General features: G+C 39.7%; 1 protein-coding gene across 4 annotated transcripts in view; it reads left to right on the forward strand.

The window, feature by feature from the left end:
- Nucleotides 1–17,909, forward strand: part of dnm1l (dynamin 1-like) — a 65,561-nt gene that overhangs the window by 2,722 nt on the left and 44,930 nt on the right. For 2 of the 4 annotated variants that reach the window (XM_048548550.2, XM_048548555.2), the window contains exons 2-3: nt 14,480–14,627; nt 17,267–17,305. In XM_048548550.2, coding sequence (XP_048404507.1) covers nt 14,480–14,627; nt 17,267–17,305 — 187 coding nt within the window. Of the gene's footprint in view, nt 1–28; nt 104–14,479; nt 14,628–17,266; nt 17,306–17,909 lie in introns of all 4 variants that reach the window. The other 2 variants (XM_059652373.1, XM_048548551.2) reach the window with 2 other exon arrangements.

Consider the following 17,909-nt stretch of genomic DNA (forward strand, 5'->3'; position numbering starts at 1 on the left):
ATTTGGTCTTTGGAATTCTCTTCCATAGAGAGCAGTGGACACTGGGTCATTGGATGAATTCAGAGCTCGGTTTTGATTGGCAAGGGCATCGCAGGATATGCAGGTAAGGCAAGAAAGTGGGGTTAAGATGTAATCAGATCAACAATGATTTTATTAAATGGCAGAACAGGCATGATGGGCCAAATGACCTACACTTACTCCGATTTATATTGTGAAACTTTGCTTGATAACACTTAATTACATTAATGATAGTATATGAATGCACATTGCATTCACTTACAATATTAGTGAATGTTTTGTACTTGAATTACTGCAGTCGCTAAGGTGATGGTGCTACCAGGATGGTACTAATTGTGGGAATCCCAGGATATTGACTGAGGCATGATAAATATGTTGATGGAATGCAACTGTTACGAATGGGAAAATGAGATAATGATGTTCTTGCAACAATGCTTCAATTATTTTTCTGACTAATGGAATTTAAGGGAGGAGGGAATTGCTGTGAAGTAACCTTGCTAAATTGTTACAGCACATCCTGTCGATAATATATACTTCAGGCACATTGCTCATGATAGAGGGAAAAATATTTCTAGTGCAGGATATGGGATACTGCTCAAGTAATTAGTTCTGGCTGGATTTGAGCTCCTCAGGCGTGGATGTGACTGGATCCTCCAGGCAAATATTAGGCATTGTATCACAGTTGTGGTTTGAGTCTTGTACATGATGGAGAGGCTGCAAGGATTCAGGAATTGAGATACTTATCACAGAACACCTCTCTCTGTCTGGCTCCTGAGCAATAATGTTGATTTAGTTGGCTATTAAGCTCCAGTTTGATAGCAACATGGATGGTGAGGGACTAGCCAGTGGTGCTCTTTAAGGTTGTAGAAATGGATGGACTTTTGAAATGAAATTAGAAAATGCTGAAACATTTAACAAGTCAGGGAGCACCTGTTAATGTTTCAGATTGATCACCTCTATTGCAGAGTCATTGACTGGAAACATTCCTGTTGCTCTCCACAGGTGCTGAGTGTTCCCAGTTGTTTTTTCTGCGTTCATTTTAGGTTTCCATCATCTGTGATAATTTGCTTTTGGTTGGGATTTTTCTTGTTTTCTGAAAGGATGTTGTTGCAAATATTTCCTAACTTTTGAAAACCCAGCTTTAGATATTGTTGATGTTGTGCTGTAAATCAGTTTGATTGCAGTCATTCAAGAGTATTGGCCCTAATTGACAACAAAAGTAGAAACTGCTGGAAAAACACAGCAGGTCTGGCAGTATCTGTGGAGAGAAAGCAGAGTTAATGTTTCAGGTCAAGTGACCCTTCTTCAGAACAGAAACATTCCAGCATCTACAGTTTTTTTTAAGGGTTTTTTGACCCTCATTGGTTTCATCTGGCTCTGTGGTTCATTCAGTGCCATTCACCTTGTGAGAATCCGAGCTTTTGAAAGGCTCACTGAAACTGAAACTGAAACAGAGCACTGGTGGGTATGTTATTAATCCATACATGTGGTATAATTAACATCTCCTTTCAGCACCTTACTGATAGTTATGGAGAGGCTGATGGGCATAGAAGTTGACTGAGCTCAATTTATTGTTTTGTTATGACGACACTATTGAGGGACATCTTTTTTCTTATGAGGTAGATATCAAGCTGTAGTGAAACAGCTTGACTGTGAAAGTGGCTGGATCTTGTGTTTAAATCTTCCATGCCATAGCTGGAACATTTTCAGGCCCAATGTGTTAAATGACTAATGACACTTGTACACTTGTCGTGTGTTTCTTGCTTTTATGCTATTGCAATGGGTAGATTGATTATGGTTGAGATTATTCTTGGAGATGTACTGGCTTTTTCCAGATAGATAGATAGAAATGAAACCATCAGATGGTTGACCCATTTTGCTTGATGAAGAAGGACAGGTGGATGAGAAGAATTGTCTCATTGATTTAGATCAGAAAAGCTTTGGTGGGCAAGAAGAATATCGGCCATAGTCAGATGTCCTTTGACCGTGTAGAGAGAGTGGAGCATAATGCAAGGTATTCTTGAGTACAAGGCCGTAGGTATTTGCTCTCAAGCTGATCTGCTTTGCAAAGTGAATCAAGCTTTGCAAGCAGTAGATAAACCCATCGATGCTCCACAGTTCTTTATATGACACTAAGAATTTCATCTGTACTAACCTTGCTCCAGGGTTCATGGGAATCACCTTGTACCAACCTTTTGAATATATTTTGGGAAGACAAGAGGTTTCTGTCTTGCTGCTTTTACTGCTGATTTGAGTTGGGGAAATCACTTTGTTGTTGCAGGCCTATGTTTAAGGATGCTTGTGTTATCCTTTCTTGTAGGACCCAATGTGCTAGAAGTACAATAAAGAAAGATACACCAAAACAATAGGGAAATTGTTGCTAGTAATGACAGTATCTATCAATTATCATGCCTTTCATATTCATTAATAGTCACACCATGAGGTAATTTTAGCCTTTTGAGAGGAATTTTCTGTATGTTGTCACATTGATAATTTCATTTGCATACACATAGTAAAAGAAATTGTAACTCTTGATGAAAGTTCATTGGATTTTAGCACAGTTGAGTTTTTTTAAAAAAATGAGATTGACTATTGTCATAAAAGTGTATGAAAGAACATTGAGCAAAGGATGTTACATACAACGGGGGTACAGATCAGTCGCAATCCAGTTGAATGATGAAACAGACTGATGGGCTGACTGGCCTACTGTTGTTTTTAAGTGATCAGAAGTACTCCAATCCCAAGTTGCCTCAGACCGGAACATCAGTTCACTGTAGCCGAATTTCCTTCATCCACAGAATGTGTGAAATGAACTCTTTCTCAACTGTTTCTACAGCAATAATACCTCCTTTCAAACAAGTAGGCCACACTGTATGCACCACTCCAGATGTTGTCTCGTCAATGCCCTGTGCAGCAGCAATGAAACTTCTCCACGTTTATATTCCATTCCTTCTGCAGTAAATGCCAACATTCCAATTACCTTCGTAATTACTAAGTGTAGCTGCATATAAACCAGACGTTCAGAACACTGACTTCTCTCTACCACCAAGTTCTACAGTCCCTCTCCATTTAATTGTTTACTGCTTTTTTGTTCTTGCTGCCAAAATGAACAAATTCACGTTTACCTACATTGCACTCTATTTGTCAAATTTTATCCCACTTACTTCATGTATGCAGACTCTGCCTCATCTTGGCATCTTACATTGCTGCCTATTTTGGTGTCATTGGCAATTTTAGCTACAATAGATTTGATCCAGTCATCCCAATAACCGATGATATAGATTTAATAATCCTGTTAATTTAGGTTATAAATAGTTAAGGCTTCTGCTTTGATTACTGTACCACTCTATTAATAACAATTTTCCAACCTGAAAAAAATCCATTTATCCCTACTCTTTGTTTCTGTTAGCTATCCAGTCCTCTATCTTTGCTAATATGTTACCTTAAATGTACAGTTTTTTTTTGCAGCAGCATTTGGCGTGGAAATTTATCCTTTAGTTTTTTAAAATTCTACAACAGCTACCAGTTCCTCTCGATCCATCAAGTATTGCTTAATTAGAAAACAGTAATAAATCAGTTAACTACATTTTTCATTTCACAAAGCCATGTAGACTCTGCCTAATCACGTTGGCATTTCTAAATAAACTGTCATAACATTTTAATGATTCCAGCAGCTTATTTATGACAGATATTAGGCTAATTGGCCTTTAACTTCCTGCTCTGCCTCCCTTATTTCTTAATCAATGATGATACATTTGCTATCTTCGATGCCTCTGGGACACTTCCAGAATCTAAGAAAGATTATTGTCATCACATCTACTGTCTTTGTTCTCACTTCTTTAATACCCTAGAATGCTGCTGATTTGGTTCTATGGACTTACCAGCCTTAGGGTTATGCAAGCTCAAACTGCCAAATTTATATTCTGATCTGGCTAGGAGACCAATACCATTTTTTAAAGTAGACAAAATGTGAGGTTCCAGGAACTTATTAAAATAGTAAAGATTCCACAGTTTTGAACAAACAACAATAATGTTTACTATACAAAGTTAGATCAATAATAAAATCTACAATGTATGTATAACTTGCATATTTCTTTAACGTTTCGTGGACTGTCTCAATAATTGTTCATATCCTGGTAGTTTTTTTTCTCATTTCCTTGGTCTCTATCAATAACTTCTTCATTGGGGTGTGCCTGATACTCACCAACATTCAACGGACACTATCAAGGCTTGCTCAGCAGCATAGCATCGTTTTTCTGCATGAAATTTATTTATTTACTCCAATGTCTGTGTATCCATCCCTATCTCGCTCACTGTCAGACTCTCTCTCTCTCTCTCTCTCTCTCTCTCTTTCTCTCTTTCTTTCTCTCTCTCTCTCTCTCTCTCTCTCTCTCACACACAATCATATTTCATATATTCAAACTTACTCCATCCGTTGAACTGCTCTTCAATGACACTTGAACTGTTTTGAGTGACCTATTAAAAGCCCCAAAAAGCCCTACAACTGTTGTCAGGCAAAATCAAATGTAACTAATATTGGAGCACCAAGTACCCTGAAGGCTACAATTTCATTTGCTTATTGATTTGCACAGTACAAATGGATACCACAGTGAATAGATTCAGTTGTTTTCTTAACACTTTTTTTTTGAATTCATCCCTTCCTATCGCCTTTTAGTTTTTAATTATCTGTGAGGTGTTTTCTAAGTCCTATACTGTGGAGACAGAGACACAATACCTGTTCAACACTTTTGCTATTTCTGTATTTTTCAGTACCAATTCCCCAGACACTCTCCCTCATGAGGATTAACAAAATTAGCTTTAGTTACTGTTTTCCTTTTCAAATATTCATAGATGATATCTGCCTCTTTAATATACTTTTAGCCATCTTTTGCTGCTTCTAAAAATATGTACAACCCTTTGACCTATCCAAATATTTGTAGATTTGTGCAGTGTTTCTTCCAATATAATATTACCCTTAACTCCCTTATTTAGCCAGTGATGATTCAATTTTTCATTCTCACTAGAATAAATTACTGCTGAGAGTTATTAAATATCTCTCTAACAGTCTGCAACTGCAACTATACTGTTCTGCTTTTTAATCTGACTTTCTAGTTCACGTTGTGCCTTCACCGTCATAGTTACCTCTATTTAGTTTGCATTACCAGTCATATATCTTCATTTCTCCCTTGTTTTGATCACTGTCACCTAGGTAGTCTTACCTGAGATCATTGATGAATCCTGTCTTATTACACATTACCAGGTCTAGTATAGCTTTACCATGCCATTGGGACTTAATGTGGATTTAAAATACGCTAGATCTTCCTCATTTTCAGCCTAGGGCACATGTTCTGAGGCTTTGCAGTGAGAAAGTAATATAGCCATCTGGACTCCTGTGCTTGGCTTAAGGTTTCTGGATTCTAAGCCCACTCCTTGCTTCTTGCCTGCATTTCTGATTTTTACTTTTCAAGCTTTCTTTTGAGCAAGCCTTTCGGCACTTAGGACGGGCAATAAATTCTGGCCTAGCCAGAGATGCTCATATCTCATGAGTGAATAAAAATAGCTTATCACATTTGACTACTGTTGAGTGCTTGGTTGGATATTCCATAATAACAAGGCAAGCTAATAACAACTGCCTTTGCTCATATACTAAGAGCTAAGAATCACAAAATATGACACTTATGAGGAAAAGGCCAAATTCTCATCACTCTATTTTGTGCCCATTCCCTCATTGTTACAAAATTTAAAGATAATAAACTTCCTTTTTAAGAGCTGTTATGAATTTTGTTGCATGCAGTATTTCTGATATGGCATTCGCATCATCTGCCTAAAGACATCACTTAATTTTTCCTTCACTTCTTGATTGCATTTCTGCCCCCTAGGTACCAGTTCAGTAACCACTTTTGAACAGTCTTTTTTCCCCCCATTTAACTCTTCATAAGATTTCTATCGGAACTCATTTTTACATTACTTGTTCTGTTAAAAAGAGGTGCAGTTTCTTCTGACTTGATTTGCCTTCCTGTGTGGCCCAGTGAGTAGCACCCTTGCTCCTGGATCTTGATTCAAGTCCTACTCTAGGATTTGAGCAAGGCTGACACTCAATATAGTACGTAAAAACCGAAACAACTACAGATGCTGCAAATCAGAAATAAAAACAAAGTTGCTGGAAAAGCTCAGCAGATCTGGCAGCATCTGTGAAGAGAAATCAGAGTTAACGTTCCGGTCTGATGACTTGGGTTCTGAGGAAGGATCGCCGGACGCAAACTGTTAACTCTAATATCTTAGGTAATAAAGTGTGAAGCTGGATGAACACAGCAGGCCAAGCAGCATTTCAGGAGCACAAAAGATGACGTTTCAGGCTTTTGTGCTCCTGAGATGCTGCTTGGCTTGCTGTGTTCATCCAGCTTCACACTTTATTATCTTGGATTCTCCAGCATCTGCAGTTCCCATTAACTCTGATATCTCTCTGTTTTTGTTAATCAATGTAGTATTAATGGTTTGCTGCACCATCTGACGTGCTTTTTTTTCGGACTAGACATTAAAGCAATCTTTGGGGCTCATTGGGGCATAGCTCTCACTCTTCAGGTTATACAGAGTGAAGCGGTTAGTAGGGGGGAAAGCATCAAAGTGATCTACCTGCTTGGGTAGATGTAAAAGATCTCATGGCACAATTTCACTGACGGATAGGGGAGTTAGCACGGGTGTCCGGGCCAATATCAATTTCACAAAAATCAAAATATCCTATTGTTCTATTGCTGTTTTTTGTTACTCTGTTTTTATTCCCCTTGTCTTTTCCTTGGCCCCCACCACTGTCTGGATTGGTGGATCATGCTCATGGCATTTTTGTCAGCTCCATCACGTTATTGTCACCAAACACATCTTACTTTTCCCTTATAACATTCTGAAGGGACCATTTCCTTGGCAGCACTTCGGTTGTTCGGATGTCACCCCTAACACTCACTGGGCAAAGCCCTGCCCTTTCACTGATTTAAAAACGCTTGGATTTCTATCTATCTTCAGTTCTGATGAAAGTCAATGACCTGAAATATTAACTCTGTTACTCACCACAGATACTACCCAACATAGAACATAGAACATTACAGCACAGTACAGGCCCTTCGGCCTTCGATGTTGTGCCGACCTGTCATACCAATCTGAAGCCCATCTAACCTACACTATTCCATGTACATCCATATGCTTGTCCAATGATGACTTAAATGTACTTAAAGTTGGCGAATCTATTACCGTTGCAGGCAAAGCGTTCCATTCCCTTACTACTCTCTGAGTAAAGAAACTACCTCTGACATCTGTCCTATATCTTTTACCCCTCAATTTAAAGCTATGACCCCTCATGCTAGCTGTCACCATCCTAGGAAAAAGGCTCTCCCTATCCACCCTATCTAACCCTCTGATTATTTTATAAGTCTCAGTTAAGTCACCTCTCAACCTTCTTCTCTCGAACGAAAACAGCCTCAAGTCCCTCAGCCTTTCCTCATAAGACCTTCCCTCTATACCAGGCAACATCCTAGTAAATCTCCTCTGTACCCTTTCCAAAGGTTCCACATCCTTCTTATAATGCAGTGACCAGAACTGTATGCAATACTCCAAGTGCGGCTGCACCAGAGCTTTGTACAACTGCAGCATAACCTCATAGTGCCGGAACTCGATCCCTCTGTTAATAAAAGCTAAGACACTGTATGCCTTCCTAACAACCCTGTCAACCTGGGTGGCAACTTTCATCTGGAATACTGAGTACTTGGACACCGAGATCTCTCTGCTCATCTACACTAGCAAGAATCTTACCATTAGCCCAGTACTTTGCCTTCCAGTTACTCCTACCAAAGTGCATCACCTCACACTTGTCCGCATTAAACTCCATTTGCTACTTCTCAGCCCAGCTCTGCAGCTTATCTATGTCTCTCTGTAATGTACAGCACCCTTCTTCACTATCCACAACTCCACCGACCTTAGTGTCGTCTGCAAATTTACTAACCCATCCTTCTACGCCCTCATTCAGGTCATTTATAAAAATGACAAACAGCAATGGACCCAACACCGACCCTTGCGGTACACCACTCGTAACTGGTCTCCAGGATGAACATTTCCCATCAACTACCACCCTCTGTCTTCTTTCAGCAAGCCAATTACTGATCCAAACTGCTATATCTTCCCATAATCCCATTCCTCCGCATTTTGTACAATAGCCTACAGTGGGGAACCTTATCGAACGCCTTGCTGAAATCCATATATACCACATCAACCGGTTTACTCTCATCTACCTGTTTGGTCACCTTCTGAAAGAACTCAATAAGATTTGTGAGGCAAGACCTACCCTTCACAAAACCGTGCTGACTAACCCTAGTCAATTTATTCTTTTCTAGATTATAAATCCTATTTCTTATAACCTTTTCCAACACTTTACCAACAACTGAAGTAAGGCTCACTGATCTATAATTACCAGGGTTGTCTCTACTCCCCTTCTTGAACAGGGGAACCACATTTGCTATCCTCCAGTCGTCTGGCACTATTCCTGTCGACAATGATGGGTTAAAGATCAATGCCAAAGGCTTGGCAATCTCCTCCCTGGCTTCCCAGAGGATCCTAGGATAAATCCCATCCGGCCCAGGGGACTTATCTATTTCCACACTCTGAAGGATTTCTAATACCTCTTCCTTGTGAACCTCAATCCCTCCTAGTCTAGTAGCCTGTATCTCAGTATTCTCCTCAACAACATTGTCGTTTTCTAGAGTGAATACTGTCGAAAAATATTCATTTAGTGCTTCTCCTATCTCCTCTGACTCCACACACAACTTCCCACTACTATCCTTGACTAGCCCTAATCTACTCTCGTCATTCTTTTATTCCTTAAATACGTATAGAAAGCCTTAGGGTTTACCCTGATCCTGTCCGCCAGCAACTTCTCATGTCTCCTCCTGGCTCTTCTGAGCTCTCTCTTTAGGTCTTTCCTGGCTACCTTGTAACCCTCAAGCGCCCTAACTGAGCCTTCACATCTCATCCTAACATAAGCCGCCTTCTTCCTCTTGACCAGAGATTCCACTTCCTTCGTAAACCACGGCTCCCGCGCTCTACAGCTTCCTCCTTGCCTGACAGGTACATACTTATTTCGGACACACAGGAGCTTTTCCTTGAATAAGCTCCACATTTCTAATGTGCCCATCCCCTGCAGTTTCCTGCCCCATTCTGTGCTCCCTAAATCTTGCCTAATCTCATCGTAATTGCCTTTCCCCCAGCTATAACTCTTGCCCAGTGGTATACATCTATCCCTTTCCGTCACTGAAGTAAACATAACAGAATTGTGATCGCTACTACCAAAGTGCTCACCTACTTCCAAATCTAACACCTGGCTGGGCTCATTACCCACTACCAAATCTAATGTGGCTTCGGCCCTTGTTGGCCTATCTACGTACTGTGTCAGGAAGCCCTCCTGTACACACTAGACAAAAACTGACCCATCTATAGTACTCGAACTATAGTGTTTCCAGTCAGTATTTGGAAAGTTGAAGTCCCCCATGATAACTACCCTGTCTCTCTCACTCCTAACGAGAATAATCTTTGCTATCCTTTCCTCTACATATCTGGGACTATTCGGAGGCCTATAGAAAACTCCCAACAAGGTGACGTCTCCTTTCCTGTTTCTAACCTCAGCCCATACTACTTCAGTTGACGAGCCCCCAAACATCCTTTCTGCAACTGTAATACTGTCCTTGAGCAACAATGCCACACCTCCTCCTCTTTTACCGTCTTCTCTGTTCTTACTGAAACATCTAATTCCCGGAACCTGCAACAACCATTCCTGTCCCTGCTCTATTCATGTCTCCGAAATGGCCACAACATCGAAGTCCCAGCTACCAACCCATGCTGCAGGTTCACCCACCTTATTCCGGATGCTCCTGGTGTTGAAGTAGACACACTTCAAACCAACTTCTTGCTTGCTGGTACCATCTTGCGTCCCTGAAACTTTATTTCGGACCTCCCTACCCTCAACCTTTTCTATACTGGAACTACAATTTTGGTTCCCATCCCCCTGCTGAATTAGTTTAAACCCACCCAAATAGCCTTAGTGAATTCTCCCCCCCCCCCCCCCCCAGGGATATCGGTACCCCTCTGGTTCAGGTGAAGACCATCCAGCTTGTAGAGGTCCCACCTACCCCAGAAAGAACCACAATTATCCAAGAATCCAAAACCCTCCCTCCTGCACCATCCCTGTAGCCACGTGTTCAACTCTTCTCTCTCCCTATTCCTTGCCTCACTAGCACGTGGCACAGGCAACAAACCAGAGACAACAACTCTGTTTGTCCTAGCTCTAAGCTTCCATCCTAGCTTCCTGAATTTCTGCCTAAAATCCCCATCTCTCTTCCTACCTATGTCGTTGGTGCCTATGTGGACCATGACTTGGGGCTGCACCCCTTCCCCCTTAAGGATCCCAAAAACACGATCAGAGACATCACGCACCCTGGCACCTGGGAGGCAACACACCAACTGTGAGTCTCTCTCGTCCCCACAGAACCTCCAATCTGTCCCCCTAACTATGGAGTTCCCAATGACTACTGCTCTGCTCCTCTTCCTCCTTCCCTTCTGTGCAGCAGGGACAGACTCTGTGCCAGAGACCTGTGCCCCACTGCTTTCCCCTGGTAAGTTGTCATGAATATTTGTAACATTCTTCTGTTTTTATTTTAAATTTTCAGCATCTGTAGTATTTTGCTTTTCTTCTAAATAACTTAATTGGCTGTAAAGCATTTTAAAATATCAGATGATCTTGAAGAAAATATATAAATCTCTTTTAAGAACAGAAATCATGCTTGAAACAGAAATTTCAATGCTTTTAAATGCTATCTCACCTGAACATAATGTAGTAAAATCTTACTATGTCAAATGTAATGTGCATGTAACGTGACCTATAGTGCTTCACTGAAGTGATGTTTGAGAAGAAAACAGAAAAGAAAACAGAAACTTAGCCAAAGAGTAGTTTCTTGGGAAAAATCTTAAAGGAGCAGAGAGACATGAAGAGCTTAGAACTTTCAGAATTTGAGGCATGGCCAACTGACAAAAAGTGTTCCATCAAAAACAAAAGGTTGCTGAAAAAGTTCAGTGGGGTCTGGCAGAGTTAGTGTTTCAGATCCAGTTCCCTTCCTCAGAACTGATGGTAGCTAGGAAAATATCAGTTTATGTGCAGAAGATAGGGTGGGCTGGGGATGATAAGGAGTAAACAACAGTTGGGTTTAGAGCCCAAAGAAAGAGAAGAATTGTTGGACAGACAAAGGAGTGGATAACGATCTGGCTAGGAGAGTGAATAGCTGTTATTGGAACGAAAACAAAATTGCTGGAAAAGCTCAGGTCTGGCAGCATCTGTGAAGGAGAAAACAGCGTTAACGTTTCGGGCCCAGTAACCCTTCCTCAGAACATACTGTTAATGGAGACTGTTAGCAGCTAACAATAGGTAGTGTGTAATGGCAAGCTAAGGGAGAATAAGGCCTGTTGTGTGGGGTAGGGGCTAGGATATGGGACAGTTCAGATCCTAACATTGTTGGACTCAATATTGAGTCCCAGGGTGTGCTACAGGATCCCTAAGTGGAAAGTGAGGTGTTGTTCTTCCAATTTGCTCTGAGCTTTGCTAGGACACTGCCTGAGAGCAAACTGCCATTGGAAGAGTAAAAGTCTGGCTCTTACAGAAATCTTTAAGCTCCCTGATTAAGCACAGTCTAAAAGGTATCACAGCATGCTTAGCTAATATTCTTTAAGGGTCCAGGCCTGAAACATCCGCCTTCCTGCTCCTCTGATGCTGCTTGGCCTGCTGTGTTCATCAAGCTCTACACCATGTTATCTCAGATTCTCTAGCACCTGCAGCTCCTACTATCTCTTGATTTACATGTTGGTTGTGTGCTCAAATTGACAAGATAATTTCTTTAATTCATAAATATAATCAGCACCAGTCTTATTTGGCAACTGCATCCATTTATGGAAATCCGTGCTTGGTGCAATCATATTCTTAGCCATGCTTTAATATGAGTCCAGATTCTCATTAATTTTAGCAGATTTGATTGAACATGAACACTGGTTAGATGCCATCTGAAATTTAACTAATGTGTAAAGTAATTACTTTGTCCTCATTTTGCATTTTATTTGATTCGAGCCAAATAACCATTCAAAGGTCATTGGATGATTACTTAGATAAAAGTAGTATGCAAGAATATGGTGGAGAAAGCAGGAGAAAGCAGGAAACTGCCATCAAGTAATGGTGCTTATTTAATGAGCTAATGCAGGCATGATGGGAGGAATGGCCTCCTGTGCTGTAACACTTCTGCATTTCTGTAATAAAGTCCAACATTCTATTTACCTTCCTATTACCTACAAAACATGTATTCTAGTTTTTTCTTGTGATTCATAAATGAGGAATCCCAAATTCCTTTGTGCTGCAGCTTTCTACCATCGTACTGAATTTAAATAATATTCAACTCCTCTATTCTTCCTGTCAACATACATAACCTCACGTTTTCCCACATTATACTCCATCTGACAAAATTTTGTCCACTCGCTCCCCCGTCTATATTCCTCTGTAGAATCTTTGTGTCATTTTCAAACTTGCTTTCCCATCTATTTTTGTGTTATCCTCAAAGTTGCCTTCCCAGCTGTTTTTGTTATTTGAAAACTTGACATTAGTACACTACTTTCATCATCTAAGTCAATACTATATATTTTAAGTAATTGCGATCCCTGTGGCACTCTGCTCGTTACAGGTTGCTATTCTGAGAATACTGCTTTTATCTAAACTCTATGCCTTTTATTAGTTATCCAGTCCTCAATTAATGCTAATATACTGCTTTCAATACCATTAGCTTTTATTAAGTAGCCTCTTGCGAAGTTGGGTGATATACTTGTGAATTGGAAGATAGGATGTTAGCATTTGTTTGTAAAAAGGATAGTGGGGAAGAGTGCATGGTCCTTTTAAGAGTAGATGTGCTTTTCTAAGCTTGAAGATTTAAAAAAAAGTCTGCAAGCAGCTACAGATGTATAACAATTCTGAAATTGAAACATATGTATCAATTGGCAGCGTGGTTGGTAACCTCGGCTTGTTTTGATGTTAAGGCAACCAGCTTGAATATCAGCAAATAATTTAAACTAGGCACTTGGAGACTGAAAACCAATTGAATTTAAATCTGATGATGTTGACAACGTGAGGCCAATCCTATTATTAGAAAATTGACAGGTCATCGAGAAGAGAGTTTTTGAAAATCAGCCTGAGAGCAAACTGCCATCGGAAGAGTAAAAGTCTGGCTCTCTCAGTAATCTTTAAGCTCCCTGATTAAGCTCCGTCTGAAAAGTACCATGGCACGCTTAGCTAATATTCCTGACACAAGGATTTGACGAAGAAAGAATTCCTGACTGAAGAATATCAGGAAAGGCATGGAACATATTGAAAGACGCATCCTGGCTATAGTTTTGAGATTCTAAGTTTTTTAAAATTTATTTTCTCTTATGACTTTGGTTTATATAAATGGGACTTGTATATATTGGAGCAGCATACCATTAGAATTTTATTTTATTCTGAAATAGTTTGTAGTTAGAAGGGAATTATTCAGTTTGTTAGTAGTTCAGTTAATTTGATCACTGTTGGAATTCGATAAATAAATTGTTACTTATAAAGTGAGTATCAGGGAGTTCATTTCATTTAACCATCCCCTCTGTAACAAGTCTTACATGCAGTATCTCATTGAATGATTTTTAGAATTTCAAATGCATTACACCTGGTGATTTCCCTTTACCTATCCAGCTTGTTACTTTCTCAGTGAATTCTAAAAATTGTCAAGCATGATTTCCCCTTCATAAAGCCACAGTGTTTTGAATGAACTCAAATTTATGGAAGTTGAACTCCTGGACTAGATGCCAATGGCATAGTCAAGTCCACAGGTAACAAAGGCAGTTACGAGAATTTCAGCAACTGATGTGCTGAGGTGGGGAGAAGGAAGAATGTTATGAAGAAGGACAAACATGTACTTGTGTTGGAACTGAAATGGTTTGGTAAATTCAACTCCCAAAAGTAAAGGTCTCATTGCTGATGGAGAGAGATAAGTTGACCATATGCTTTACTGGAGCAACATTTCTATAAGTTTCACTGAAAACTTCAATTTTAAATGCAACCTTAAAAGCAGTTTTGAAGTCTTTTTCTACATTTCTGCACGTGTTTTCCTCAGTTTGTCACCTTGCAACTTTGGGAGCCACAAGTCATGATTTTGCTTGCTTAAGTAAAAGATTGAAAAATATGTTAGTTATGTCACTGGAACTAGCTTCAACTTAGCTGAAATATTTGATGGTGGAATGTGCCCTGCTACTCCAACGTGTGTCTTTTTCAAAGGCCAGTAATGGGGATTGGAGCAAACGCTGTACGCCACAATCTTGTATCTTATCATATTTTAACAGACCATTTCTACTTTTTAATTCATGACAGAGCAGTGGAAAAAGCTCAGTACTGGAGAGTCTGGTGGGTAAGGACTTGCTCCCCAGAGGTACCGGTATTGTCACTCGAAGGCCATTAATACTGCAGCTAGTGAATGTTTCCCCTGAGGAGCAGCGGAAAGGAGCAGGAGATGATGATGGTATGTCTTTTGAAATTTACGTTGTAATAATTTACATAAGTTTGTTGTGCAGACTTTGAGGACAGAAATGGAAGAAAAATGATGCTGACTTCATATGATTGAAACTCAGCAGAATGCAAACTCTTAACAGCTCAAAACCTCATCTGATAGTTTGGCCTCTGGTTTTCTCTATGTGACTGAGTTTGGAAACTAAGCAGCTCAGAAATCCAAAATATATCCTAACACTGATATCCTACTGTACTTGCATGCCATAAACATTATGTCTCTTCCAGTGTAAGTAATGCTGTTGAAAATCTTCGGATTAATTCAAATTCTGTTCATGACCACATTTGTTTGAAATTGGATCCAAGTCTTTAAAGTTGGGTATATTTTTAGAAGTATTTCTATTGCGTGACTAAACAGTTTGGTCCCATTATCAGTCAAGAAATATGTCACTTTTGAGAAATTTTGTGGTGAGCAGAATAGTCATACTACTATTTCTTCTGGCTTCCATACCTTTCTGCTTTTATGTTCAAAATGATGTGATTAATAGCAACCTGCTAAGAAACCCTGTTGCGGCTGTGATTAGTTCTTCCAGCAAAGATTGGATATTGAACTTGAGACAAATCAGAGGATGTTTGTTTGATGTGATCTTCATGCCTCACCAATGCCAGGCAGTGATTATCTCCAGTTAAAAAGAATCTAACTGTTGCCTCATTGATGATCAATGAAATTACAATTGCTAAATTCTTCAATATAAACACCTGGGGAAGAGTTATCATTGACCAGAAACCGAAGTGGACCAGCCATATAAATACAGTCGCTATAAGCATAAGTCAGAGGCTAGGAATTCAGTGGTGAACCCACCACCTGTCTCTTCAATACCTGCCCTTTACCTGCAAGATACAAGTCATGAATGGGATGGAATTCTCTCCACTTGCCTGGATGGAATGCCTGCAGCAGTACTCAAAATGTTCATCAGTTTAAATATTGACTTCTTCTCCACTGTTGCCCAGTGTCAATGGTATAAGACATTTACAAGATGCACTTCATTAACACATCAAAGTTCCTCCAACAGAATCTTGTAAATCTGTGTCCTTAACACACGCAAGGACAATGGTAGCAGATGCATGGGAGCAGCACCACCTGCAAATTCTCTTCCACATCACATCCCAACATGAATTGGACTTATTTCCTTCACTATTGCACTATTAAAATCTAGCAATAATCTCCCTAACAGCACTGTGGTGCTATTACATCACATGATTTGCAGATGCTCAAAACAATCCAGCTTACCACCACCTTCTCCAAGGCAATGAGATGGGCAATAAACACCATCCTCGCCACAATTCCTACATCCCATGAATGAATAAAAACAATCTATCCAGGAATATGGTCCAGATTTATCCCAAAGACATTTGGTGAATTAGAAAATAGTGTGACTATTCTGTTTGCTGTAGAATTTCTCAAGTGATTTATTCCTTTACTGGTAATGTGCCTTTTAGATTCTCAATATCTTTTATTTTTCCCTTTATCTACCTGTGAAAGTTAGGAACTTGGGATGCAGCATGCTGTTGACTTCAAAGCAGGTGAACCAGATTATAAATCAGGAAGGAATACTATTGAGGTATTAACAAGCTGTAGGATTTCAAAGACTCCCTGATTTTTCACAGCATATGCCATCTTAAATTTCTTCACTCACATAATGACTTGAAACATGATTTTATGGGTTAGTTTTTTTATTTTCAGGACTTTAGTTCAGACACACCATTTATTGTTTCAAAGTCTTGATATGTGATTAATATCAAAATAGATTCCAAACTATCCATTGCTACTTGAACTCCAGTTATTTTTCTTACATCCCTTATTTTCAAACATGATCATTGTTACTCATTTCCTATTCATGGTATCTCCTCTCCTATCCTTTCCTACCTGATCCCACACACGATTCAGAATTTTAGTTGTTATGTAATCAGCTGTTGATGCATAAGAATGAATTATATATATGGCAAACACAAATTTGTGGAGCCAAACATTGCCTCCTCGTTTGATGGCTTTAAGGTCATTAGTCCACCTCTTAGTCGGTAGAGGGGACTCTTTCTTGGTAGCATACAACATTATTTGCTTCTCTCCAAGTGGCTCTGTACGAGGCTCCAGTTGTAGAAGGTTACACAAAACCGAGTCTTCTATTGAACCCACTTAACAAGGACCATTTTTGTTGTGGTAGTTCAAAGCCTGCCATTTGACATATGGGGTTTATCACAAGGAACCCAAGGAAATGCATTTGGAGAGGACTAACCACACAAGGCATTTCACTAAAGCTTTGTAGAATCCTGACAATCGCAAGTTCTATGTAAATGCAAGTTGTCACCATCGATTAGTCATGCTCATTTGGGTGGGAAACTCTTGGGAGGGTCGGTGCAGTCTCAAAGGGCCGAATGGCCTGTGCCCACAATTCAGGGATTCTATGAATTCTTGACAAATAATGGAAGTATCTCAGGTAAAACTTTGGCTGTTTAAATCTTGTTTTACTCATATAATGTGTGGATAATATCTGTTGTATCTATTTTCCATTATGCATGAACAAGAAAGTATTTAATGAAATAAACATTTTCTAAGCAGACGTCCATTTAACATTTCTGCTGTTTCTCTAACTACAGACACAGCCATGTGGAAAAATTATGGCCAGCTTCACAAAGGTTTCCGCTTCCTTTGTTTACCTGTTTCTGCGTATCGTGTCTGTTCTTTGCATGGCTTTGGATCATTTTTAGTTTTACAGCACTGAAGGAGAAGCATTTGGCATTAGAATCGCATAAAAGCCTATTTATGTTTTTTTGTTCTTGATGTGGATATTTTAATGTGGAGCTTTTTCAAGATAAAATACCATGCAGAAGAGTATTAAGGCACAGGTTCTAGGCTCTTGTTTTTGAAAATGAGAACTTACACAACACCCCCACTCCCACAGTAGAGGTGATCCCCAGCGATCACTGGAGATTTTATCCTACGGTGAGTAAATGGTGCAGCTTCTATTAGATAGCTTTTGAGGAAGCCTGAGTATAAATTATGCTGCATATATGTAGGCAGAAATCAAGAGATACATGATTGGTTTAACATTTTGTGCATTTGAGCAGAGGAATGCTTTTTTCCTAAGGACTTAGAATATGTTAGTGACAGCCCCAGTTAGCTGTAACATTTACGGTAACAATGTTTTTAAGAAGCACTTTGAAAACTGTAGTGAAGATGTTGCAAGGATGATATGAGAACCACAAGAGAACAAATGTTGGGAAAGGCTGAGCCGACTGG

The sequence above is a fragment of the Stegostoma tigrinum genome, chromosome 18 (assembly GCF_030684315.1).
Source record: "Stegostoma tigrinum isolate sSteTig4 chromosome 18, sSteTig4.hap1, whole genome shotgun sequence".
In the NCBI taxonomy this organism is placed as follows: Eukaryota; Metazoa; Chordata; class Chondrichthyes; order Orectolobiformes; family Stegostomatidae; genus Stegostoma; species Stegostoma tigrinum.